This window comes from Mustela putorius, unplaced genomic scaffold (genome assembly GCF_011764305.1).
Source record: "Mustela putorius furo isolate JIRA1106 unplaced genomic scaffold, ASM1176430v1.1 tig00003834_pilon_pilon_pilon, whole genome shotgun sequence".
Classification (NCBI taxonomy): domain Eukaryota; kingdom Metazoa; phylum Chordata; class Mammalia; order Carnivora; family Mustelidae; genus Mustela; species Mustela putorius.
The window spans coordinates 116,530,973-116,543,293 of NW_025421987.1; the positions used below are offsets into that span (position 1 = coordinate 116,530,973).

At 35.3% G+C, this 12,321-nt stretch overlaps 1 protein-coding gene across 2 annotated transcripts in view; it reads right to left on the reverse strand.

The window, feature by feature from the left end:
- Positions 1-12,321, reverse strand: part of ZNF385D (zinc finger protein 385D) — a 908,018-nt gene that overhangs the window by 119,168 nt on the left and 776,529 nt on the right. For both annotated transcript variants that reach the window (XM_004754365.2, XM_004754366.3), the window contains one exon: positions 5,038-5,148. In XM_004754365.2, coding sequence (XP_004754422.1) covers positions 5,038-5,148 — 111 coding nt within the window. The remainder of the gene's footprint in view (positions 1-5,037; positions 5,149-12,321) is intronic.

Here is a 12,321-nt window from a genome sequence, read left to right on the forward strand (position 1 = left end):
AAAGTAGAAAGAAGTAGGAAGAGTTCTTCAACTCCAGCACAACCACCATTGGTTTTTTTTCTTTCCCTCCATGCAGGATTTCCTTTAAATATCAACACCCCCCAGAAGACTATAGATTTAAATATTTAAAAGATGTGTCTGAAGTCGTGGTATTACGAGAATTTAATTATCTAATTTAGTCATTTGGTAAGAAAAATGTTCCTTTTCGCAACTTCATCATTATATTGTTTCATTTGGTTACAGAAGTTAACACAGATATAAATTAAATTCAGACATATTGGTTAATTTTACTACATCCCAGGGTGCTAAAATATATAAAAACAACAGTAATTTCTATTTTATAATTCCACTGAAAAATGTATCAATTATCTCAGTGATAATCCCAAGGATCCCCTCTGGAGATCTGGGTGACAAGGATTGTGACCTTCTAATGATGTAGTTTTCCCTTCTTCTTTACAAAACAGCATCTCATTGTAATTGATGCCTGATGGTCCTAAGTCATAAAGGATACATTGCTACTATATTATCACTCACTAGTTTGCATTTGTACTTAAATTTTCACCATGTTTATGATTCAATCATGTGACTGAATATGGGTGATGCCATTGGAAAGTACTCACAAGCACTGTCAGGCAAGGCCTAGCCCAGGCTCTAGAGGACTTTCCCCAGCAGATAATACATCCAGTTAATTCTGTGAGGGAAGGAGCTCCCAGGCCTCCCTCTCCAGCAGCACATAGATCTCTAGCCACACCATTACTGTAGGATTGGCTGGAGCCTTTGGATGGACTGGCTACTCGGCCTAGACCAGATGGGCAGGAAGAGTGACAAGAGTGTCCACAAGAGTGGACACTGACCTTGCTGGCCAGTGACCAGTGACTGGCTGGGTGGCCTTGTATGTCTCCTATATTCTCTGCTCCTCAGGTTCCATATGGGAAATTAGAAACTTTTTCTTCTGTCTCTAACATATTATGAAATACTATTGTCGGTTAACCATACTGACTCTTAAATGCTACAACTTAATGATTCTTTGGTTTGGGGCCTGAGATCTTACTTTCCACTCTATAAATAGTCATCAAACAATCATTTGACATCTCACTTAATAACATTACATCCATGCTGGTACTACTATAAATTGTCTTTCAAAGGTACACTTAATAACTTGCTCAGTTCAATGGTAAATTATGCTTATCTTAAGATGCTGATAAAATAACCAGACAAATTACAACCTTCTGGTCTTCAGTCGGGAACTTTTTGCATAACCCTTATGTGTGTTTCATGTAAATGTCGAGAAAAGCTCTCTTTTTTTTTTCCCAAAGAAAAAGCCTATATTAGGAGAAAACTATCTCATTTAAGTGCATATAGTATAATATGCCATTTAAACAGATTTCTGCAGGGCCAAAAATAGAAAATGTACTGTACAGGTATTACATAACACCAAACTACACAGGTTATAATATGAAGGGTTAAAAAATATGTAAAACCATAGAGGAAAAGGAAATTGAATTTTCATGATGCAAAGATGAAAAGAACTACAAGTTATTATTTTCTTTGGAAGGGGAAGAAGCTTTGAAATGTAAAAAGGTTCATAAGGCAAAAATACTTTCCTATGTGATTGAGGATGCATCCAAGCACACAAGTGAATTACAGTGTTACTTTTCCAAAATAATTCTAGGTTTAAGAACGGAAACAGGAAGATAAGTTCCAGATTCACCTGGAAGAAGCAGATGCAGTTTTAGGGGGATTAAGAAGTCTTTTCTTGGGTTTAAAATGGTCAAATATGAGATATATCTATATGTATCTATCTAGAAAATATTTGTATTTCCTCTTAATGTAGATTATTTTCTTCTATGTGAATGAATGGATGATAAATCTAACTGATCATGGCACTCAGTAGTAGATATTTTATAAAAGTAATATTTGTGGACATGGCCAGTCACTCATAAACGAATCCCATATTTCCAGAACATTAGTTCCCCTTATTGACATAAGAATGCTACAGACATTTTTTAAGTCTCTAAAGGAATTTCTGCTCCTGTACTTCAGCTTTACAAAAATTATATTTTGTTTGTAAATCATAGGTAAAGGGTTGCCATGTCATTTATAAATTTAATACCACTGAGTTTTCACATTTTTTAAAACTGCAATTTTAAAAATTAGCACTGCATAGTGAATTTTCATTTGAGATTCAAGATAAAAAACAAGCAACGAATTCAGACGTGTCCAGTTTATATAGAGCAATGAAGCTATACTGGGTAATTATCTGATAAATCCAAGTGGTCATAAAATTCAGTTCAAATCTAAGCCAAACATCCAAATGAGTATCTGTAGCAGGCAGAATAATGATATTTAAGACCTAATCCCTGGAAACTATGAGTATGTTACATTATATGACAAAGGGGGATTCAGTTAGTAGATGGAATTAGGTTGCTAATTAGCTGATTTTAAAATAGAGAAGTTATCCTGAATCATCCAGATGAATAGGCTGTGATCACAAGGGTCCTGAAGTTTGGAATAGGGAGGCAGAAGAGTGAGCATCAGAGTCATTCAATGTGAGAAGGATTCAACTGGCCACTGCTTGCTCTAACAATGGAAGGGAGTCATGAGCAAAAGAGTAGCCTCTAGAAGCTAGATAAGAAAGGCAAGGAGCTGAATTCTTCCCTGGAGCCTCCAGAAGGAACATAAGCCTGCCAACAATGTGATTTTAGACCAGTGAAACCCATTTCTGACTTTTACCTCCAGAAAGATTAGATAATACATTTATGTTGTTTTCAACTACTAAGTTTGCCATAATTTATCACAGCAGTAATTGAAGATTAATGCGGTAACCATTATGACCCAGACCAATTAGTCTAAATTCTCCAAATACCTTGGCCAGTTTCCATGTATCACATGCCATACACACCTGAAAACACAATTGTGAGAATGAGAATCAACTGTGCCCGATAAATACATACTGATTTCTATATCAACTTGAACTTCATTGGCAAAATAAATTGTTATTCTCTCTTATCAAGGAAATAAAACAACATTACATTTTATAAAAGACATAAATGTTCTGTACGTTATTGTTAATGCATAGCTGGTAATAATTCTGAAGACCTTAAGCATGACTTTGATATCCATCAACAGGATTAGAAACACTCAAAGAAAGAAAGAGAGAGAGAGAGAGAGAGACTATTTTCTCCCACAGCTGGAGATCACCAACCAAGGACCTAGCCTAGATGTGGCAGATGGTTTTCTTAGATTTAGTGTGAAACTGGGGGCAATGAGCTTGAGGTCTCTTTCTGATTCCCAGTTTACAGGATTTTCACTTAACACAGAGGAGAAAATATTGACAGTGAAATTGTTGGCAGGAGGAGATATTGAAATAACCCTTATTAGATGTAAGGAGCTGACAGCATGGCTCCTGGGAGACTTTTGTTTATTATCTGATCAGTTCCAAAGTGAAATATCAGTAAGATTTAAGAAGGAAAGAAATCAAGAAAGATAGACTTAAAACAGCAATTACAGAACTATATGATTGTTCACTAAATGTTCAAAAATGATCACAATTGCAAGTATTGAGTTCAGAACTCTTATGTACAGGTCAAGAGGACTTTTTTTTTTTTTTTTTTTTTTTTTTTTTTTTACTGAAAGAGATTATTATATGACATTTATCAGTTGAAAAGAGTTTTTCTTAATAAACCATGACAACTTTCTTAAAATCTAAATCAAATCAAAGCACTTGGTATTGAAAAACAAACAAAACAAAACAAAAACCAAAAACCTCTCTTTAAATAAAATGCTATATGTTCAGTGTATTCTCTTTTTATATCAGCAAATACTGTCTAGGTGATATGCAGGCAATCTACTTTTTTTTAAGCCAACAGAAGAAATGTTATAAAACTACCTGATGATTGTACAAATAGGTATGGCTTCATAAGACCATAGCAATCCTTACACAAAATGAGATGGTCTCACAGAATGAATTTATTTGTTTATAAAAGACAGTTTATTTGTTTTATCTCTTTTCTGTGCATGACTACCTCACATGCTTTCTTCATTACCAGAGCACCTAAAGGACCTGCTTGCCTAGAAAGATTAAATATTAGAAGGCCTAACAATCTTCAGCGTCCAGATCGCTCTGGTGGTCTTCTCCACATGGCACATCCACTTAGGGCAAGATAATGGCACCTCGGAGGTCGGGCAACTTTGATAGGATAGGGTCCTCTGTTTGCCTAGAATATCTATACTTCAGCAGTATTCTCTTCCTAGTCCTTCCAAACCAACACTCTTTCTCTTTTCTGTACCTCTCAGGACCAACTCCATACCAAAGGAGGTTGGGGAAGGCAGGGAGTATTTTTCACATTGACTACAAGCCAAAATGAGCTTCACTGTGATGAATCCAGAGATTTTGTGATCCTTAGAAAGGTATGGAAGATATGAATGACTCTCTGCAAATGATTTGCCAAGCACTGGTCAGGTCCACAAATGTCTCCTCACTGTCATTTTCTCCACTTAAGATTTATTCATCAGGGGCTTGAGTGCTTGGAGATCTTTAAGACTCCCTATTAAACTGCCAACACTTCTAGGGTAATAACTCGAGAACTCTAACACAAACATCACTAAGGACACAAGGAATTGGGGATCACCAAGGCAGATTTAAAAAATTACAAAGCAAAATGTTGGCCTTGAAAGATAATTTGGGACTTATATTAGAGGCATAATTTATTAAAAAAGTCTTGGTCCTAAATCTGACTATTCCCCAAAGGGAAAGTATATTACCTAAATTTAACATTACCAAAAGACCAAAAATATATATAGAGAGATATACCATTAAACTGCAAGTATAAAATACTGGTAACATATATGTTTCCATAGTAAACAACCAAAAATAATAAAATAAACTCCAAAATTAAAGAACATAAGGAGTTAAAATGTTATCTTCAAATTTTGACACTCTCAGTTATTGGAGAAAAATGTTTAAGAAATCTCTTCTGCAAGATTAAAACATCGTAATACATTTTTTTTCCAGTGAATACTAAATGGTAAACTTACATCGGAATTAAATCTCAACTGGCAAATGTTGCATGATATGATTTGCTTTCTTCGATGAGGAAGAGGAACCCCAAATGTATGATTTATTACAGCTTTCTGAATCGGGTCCATCTGTAATGAGAAAGAAAATACAACAAATAGAAATAAAGCTTGTCAGTTCCATTGGAATGTTGCCTATTTCATTAAAGAGCCAATCTGTACAGCTTGAATCTACTGTTCACATTATGAAAAACATTTTTATTCTAGGAAACAGCATTTCTACTTTCTTGGAAAATAGACAATAAGCTCAAAGCTCAGTATGATAAGAAAATGATAAAAGTACCCATTAGAGTTTGCATATTAACAGTTTTTCTCATTTTTGATCAACAATTGTCTCAGTTTGATAATCCTAAAATATAATTAAAGGTTTATCAAAACTCAAATTATTGCAAATGCCAGCAATCTTACACAGAAGTGAGTCTATGCCACTGCCCTAAAATGGACCTATAAGTAGACTTGGTCAGAGGAGTAGTTTTGAGAATAAATTATGCACCATAATCCAACATTAACCTTATGCTACTTTTGGTTATCTTTTCTGTGTTAAGAATATAGTATACAAATCTTACTTTCTAAGAATTCAAATGCATGGAGCTATCTATTCATTCAAAAATCATTTATGACCATTTAATATAGCCTGCTCTCCTATGGACTTACTATTTGAGGTTCAGAGAGTCTGGACCAAACCAGTTTATCTTTCTCCATCCCATATTCCCAGGCTAGGTCAAGTGACACCAAAGACATAATGTCAGCAACTTGGCGCTGATAAAACTCACCAGCTTTGTACTACTGTCCACATCAGTGGTTCTCAACTGTTGGAGTCAGATAAAAATTTTGATCTGCTTCTTAATACTGGTGCAATGTCTTTGCTTATCTGTGTCTCCTAAGGTGGTGATGAGGTTCAAAAGTGATAATTCATAAATCTACCTAATCATGAAATCTACCTAGTGCTAAGCACATTATAGTGTAAATAAATGTTGGCTATTATATTTTCTCTCTCACAGCGCACATGAAGATCAGAGCCTCACACTCCTATAATCATTGTTGGCACACGACTAATTTCTCACATGGCCAAGAAACATTTAAAATAAATCAAACATTACACATATGGCCATGACTTCTGTTGGATGCCTGCAAAGTTCAGAACTTCAACTCTCATCAGACCTGAAGTTCTTCCGAGAGTTCTCAAAATGGGTTTGGATAGCTCAGAAATAATACGACACTCAAAAAAAAAAAAAAAGCCAAGAATGTGTCTGTGAAATGATTCTCTAATATTCAGCCTCTCTGATACATTGTACTTTATTAATTACCCTAAACAAGTCATTGATAAATTCCATCTCTTTTGTATTTCAAATTATCAGAACCAGTTCATTGATAGGTTGTCTTCATAGTAAGTAGGAGGAAGCTTCTGTCTACAAAGTCACAATTTCTATTAGGTTGTCTAGGCACTCCTAATGCACAATAAAAATAATGCACTTAGCATTTATTAAAAGTGTCTTCTATGTGCTAAGCACTAGGCTAGGTGGTTTATATATTAAACAGTTACAATGATCAAGAAGAACTCATGGGTGTAATCATTTTTACCTTCCATCATCACATGACATTTTTTATTTGATGTTAATCCTTTCCCTAATTCTGGAGGAAACTCAGCTATCCCTTATTTTTCTGGTCACTTCCAAGTATTAGTAAATACTAAGAACCCCTCTCTCCTTACTAATGAATTTTATCATACTTTAAAAAATCATATCATACTTTTTAAAACTAGTTAGGTATAATTTATATGTAATAAAATTTAGCAATGTTAGGTGTAGAATTTGATGAGCTTTGGCAAATACACACAGTAGTAATATTACACAAACATTTCCATCACCTGGGAAGGTTTCCTACTGTCCCTCTCAACACCTGACTCCCACACCCCACTTCTGAAATCACTGGTCTGCTTTCTGTCACTATTTTTTTTGCCCTTTCTTCAAGATCATATAAAGGAATCATGAAGCATGTGTGGTTTTTTTGTGCCTGACATTTTTATTTAGAATAATTCTTTTAAGATTCATCCATGCTGGGACGCCTGGGTGGCTCAGTTGGTTAAGCGGCTGCCTTCGGCTCAGGTCATGACCCCAGCGTCCTGGGATCGAGTCCCACATCGGGCTCCTTGCTTGGCGGGGAGCCTGTTTCTCCCTCTGCCTCTGCTGCCACTCTGCCTGCCTGTGCTCGCTCTCTCTCTCTCTCTCTGGCAAATAAATAAATAAAATCTTTAAAAAAAAAAGATTCATCCATGCTGTTGCATGAATCAGTAACTTATTCCTTTTTATTGCTCAGTAGTATTTCTTTGTACGGATAAATGACAATGTGTTTATTCATTTGTCAGGGGATGAATATGTGAATTGCCTCCAGTAAATTGTATTACCTTTTCAAGTCTTAACACACAGTCTAAAGCTCATTCCTAAATTCAGTTTGGCATCTTAATTCAGACATTAAAAACTAACTTAAAATTACATTCTCCCTCTTAGACTAGACCTACTGTCAGTAGTATGAATAATAGTATGAAAAGTCACAGGCCATAGTATACAGTTCTTTTCTCTTTATATATTTTTCTTTCAAGTCCCTTACCTCTACGCCAGCTAATCTTCCAAACCTGCCTCAATCCTATCTCACCCCCATTTCCTTAGAGCCCAGTGGAAGATGCAGAGGCTGGAGAAAGCCAGGAGTGACTCTGGGATACTCCAATAGCCTTCCTTTTGCTTCCCCAGATCACTTTTATAACTTTTTTAAAGATGCCATCACAATGCTGCTTGGACAACAATCACAGGGAACACTAGGGGATAATTTGCCTTTTAGCCAGAAGCTAAAGAAGTATTAAAAGCAGAAAGAGGTCACGGACTCAGAGATAGTTGTTTCATCATATGCTACTGCATCTGCTCGGTGCATAAATGGGAACCATTTCTATTTGGGGATAAGGTGAATTATGTCTATAACCCATTTAGGAATGGGTTATTATAAGAAATCCTCTTATAATGATACTATAAAATAAGAATAAATTATGCATTTATATTAAAGATGTTCTCTGAAAATGAATAGTACTGAATTTTTATCATATATTAGTGAGCAGCATATTATTTTGGTCTTTCAGGAACACTGGGAAAGCAGTCACCATATTCAATCCAGATTTGTGTAGGAGGTGTTTTGGAACTAGACACTTAATGCAAATGTGGCATACTCTCTAGATTTAATTCTTTTATTTGCATTGAATGATGCTCTGATCACTGTGAGTACAAAAAGATGCAAAGTAGTGTATTTTTCTTCAGAGACAATTTTATTCCCCAGTATACTTAAAAAAAAAAAAACACCCACTTAACTGAATTATATTTCGAAGATGGATTTAACAAACTATAGTTACACCAACAAAAGTAATTCTCTTTATCATTTTAGAAATCCAGTACAATGAAATGGTAAGTTTAATACCTTTATTGATGAGCATGAATCATATTCACCTTTCTAATATCTACATCTCCAAGTATAAGTAAAACCACTTACAACAAAGAATCATGAAAGGACAAAATCTCAATAATAACCACTTCTATTGTTACATAGTTAATTAAATGATATCACATGGTATGTAACTAAAAGTAGCACCTATTATCAATCAAGGGGACACACACGCACACCAATACACAGACACACATACATAGCCACTTTGAATGTTGTCAAAACATATCATTTTTTGCCATTATAATCAAAAATTTTGTTTGAAAAGAAAGTCATATGTGTTGGTTTTACCCACAATAGGTATGCGCTGCCAAAACAATGATACTTTATTGTGTGTATGCATATTATCATTAGGAGTTTTTCCACACAATCAGTCTCAAGTGATGCCAAAGGGTGTAGGTAGGAAAAAGTGTTCTTGGGTCAAAAAAATTGCAGGAAACCTGGATAGTACAGCCTAGACATTCACAGCACACAATAAAATATTAAATTGTCTGAGATGACCTGTAATAAAAAACATGTTTTGAATAAATAATTTCTAAAATAATATAACCAAAACTGATTTTCTTTGTTTTTAAATTTAGCATCCTTGTTCAATGCATACAGTTTGGAAAATAATGATCCAGTAATATAGACCAATACAAGAATATGAATGAAATATAAAGCCTTGAAAAGAAAGTAAAGACGCAAAACTAAAAGTGTAACACAGAGAAATCAGATCCATAAAAGCTTCGATACATTCCGCTTAACTCAGGCAGCCTAGAATTAACTAAATTAAATGGTAAAATCTTCCTGTTATTGTAATACATATTTATCTAATTTCTGAAGTGGGGTATTCTAAATATATTATCCAGCCCCCCAAACAAACAAAAGTAAGAATGATACACTACCTATTGATATGCTTATCCAAACTCTAGCCTAAAATTCAATTTCAAACTCAGCCTATGGCCTTATTTAAAGCCAAATGAATATGTTTTTCTTCATTTCAAGCTTAAGCATCTTTGCATTTCTATCTCAGGTCTTGCTTTTCCTTCACATCTCCTCTGGGCATTCTGCTAAATTGATTTGTAAATGAGTATACAAGGGACAGCTACAGCTCAAGATTCCCTTCTCTAGGATGCCCATTGTATTTTCTGAAGATAGAGGTTAGCCCTGAGTTTACCTTTCCTGCTCTATGAGACTTTCTCTTTTTCTGTTCCTCTTATTATTGTATCTTTCAATTTTAAAATCAAAGAATAAAAACTGAAATGCCAGGAAGTTTAGAAGTTCAGAAATATAAAGGTTGTCTCTTCCAGGTGGTATTTCTATGTAACAATGGTCAGTAACGATAGCTCTAAAGGTTACACTCACAGGAATTTACTGATTGTTTTTATGGTTATCAGCGTCATTTCCATCCTATCAGCTTACTGAGATACTCTCACTGCCCCTCGCCTACTATCACACACTACTACGTGGCAGAGCCAGCTAAGATGCACAACCGCCCACTCTGCCCCCGTCTCCCTCAGGTACCACCATCAAGCTTTGTGATACCCATTGTCCTGGACATTTGTGACTCTAGTATTAGGTGACACTGGGTTGAGGCCCTGGTGGCTTTACTATACCAACTATGAGTTAGAAAAATCTGAGTTTATATTACTCATATTCACACATTAGAACACACTAATAAAAAATCCTAATTATCCCAAGCCTACAACAAATTTGTTCATTTGAAACATATGCAATGTTGATCTTTTTCTTTAACTTTTAAGTGGACAAATAACTTATATTAAAAAGTGTATACATCTTAAGTACATAATTAGTTGACTTTTTAAACCTGTGCATACTTCCATGGTATCATCATCCCAATAGACATATAGAACATGTTCAGCAATCTAGAAGGTTCTAAGAATGGAGGCACAAATTTGGGAGTCCCCAAGCCACCTGCACTTCTGACTATATGGCTGTAAATTTGGGGGTTACCATGACTCCTACATGTTTGATAACTTGCTAAAATGATTAATAGGACTCAAGAAAACACTATACCTATGGTTAAAGGTTCTATTATAAAGGATATAAATCAGGACCAACCAAACGGAGAGTCCCAGAAGGTGAGATCTGGTAGAATACTGAAAATGGAGCTTCCATGTCCCTTCCCCAAGAAATTAGGATGTGTCATTCCCCTTCCCAAAACCTCATAGCTAAGAAATCTGCCCCAAAGCTTGCTCTCTGGAGTTTTCATTGGGGTTTCATTACATATGCATGACTGACTGAAATACTGGCAAAGTGAATTAACTCAATCTCTAGCCCCTTTCCCCTTCTTGGAGGTCCAGACTGATATTACCTGCTCAAAGCCCAATCCTCTAATCATGGTTAGTCTTCCTGGTGATTGACCTCCATCCCAAGTCATCTCATTAGCATAAACTCAGGTGTGATCCAAGGTGGGCATGATTCACAAAGCCTCTCATCACTCAGGAAATTCCAAGATGTTAGAGGTTACATAAAATTCAAAAACTGAGGACAAAGATAGCCAAATTCTTTATTACACAACCATTGTATATCTTTATATTTTTGAATGCATATCTTTGCACAGTTGTAAGCATAATAGAGTATATTTTCTCTTTTTTTATTTAACAATGTATCATAAGAATACTTACATTTAAACATCAATTTTCATATTTACCAATTAAATGGTGGCATAATATTTCATTAAATAATTGTACCATAATTTACTTAGTTTATTCTCTGTTGTTGGATATTAAGGTGGTCACAGTTTTAAATAGCCCTGTCCAGATCATCTATATGGGTGCAACTTTTATTAAGAACCAGAGTATCTTAGAACTGGAAAGAATCTGAGTGATTAGATTTTGCCTTCTGATTCTATTGACAAAGCCCACTAAAGCCCAGAGATATTTCTACCAGGAGTAGAAAAGGCACAACAATCCAATTCTCCACATCCCAGTTTTGGGTTCTTGTAGCTATAATATATGACAGCAAGTCTAATCCTTCCTCTTTCCCTCCAAGTAGGAAGTAACAAATGGTTAAAATGTAGTCTAAATTGTTGCTGCTCTTATTTGCTGACTGTTTTCAAATCTTTCTAAGCTTCTATGTCATTACCTTTAAGTGGAGTGATAATCATGCTGCGTTATTATGTACAATGAATTATATAAAATGTATACAGAGTCCAGCATTGTGTCTGTAACATAGAAAGCACTAGATAAAGATAAGTATTTCTTCCATTATTATTTTATAGCAATGATAGTAAATACCGCATTCCTTTCCAGAAGCAGAAAACTGAAGAAAAAAAAAAGAGTAGAAGGATGCCTTAAAATGCCCAAGTGATTGGAGTTCTTTGGTTGGTAATCAGCTCACTTTAGGGTACAGGTTTAAAAGGCGCCTCCTCCTACTTCCCCGGCATCTTGTCCCCCCAAAACAGACACATAGACCAGTGGAACAGAGCAGAGAGTCCAGATATGACCCTCAACTCTATGGTCAAATAATCTTTGACAAAACGGGAAAAAATATACAGTGGAAAAAAGACAGTCTCTTCAATAAATGGTGCTAGGAAAACTGGACAGCTATATGTAGAAGAATGAAACTCGACCATTCTCTTACACTGTACACAAAGATAAACTCAAAATGGATAAAAGACCTCAACATGAGACAGGAATCCATCAGAATCCTAGAGGAGAACATAGGCAGTAATCTCTTCGATATCAGCCACAGAAATTTCTTTCAAGATATGTCTCCAAAGGCAAATGAAACAAAAGCGAAAATAAACTTTTGGGA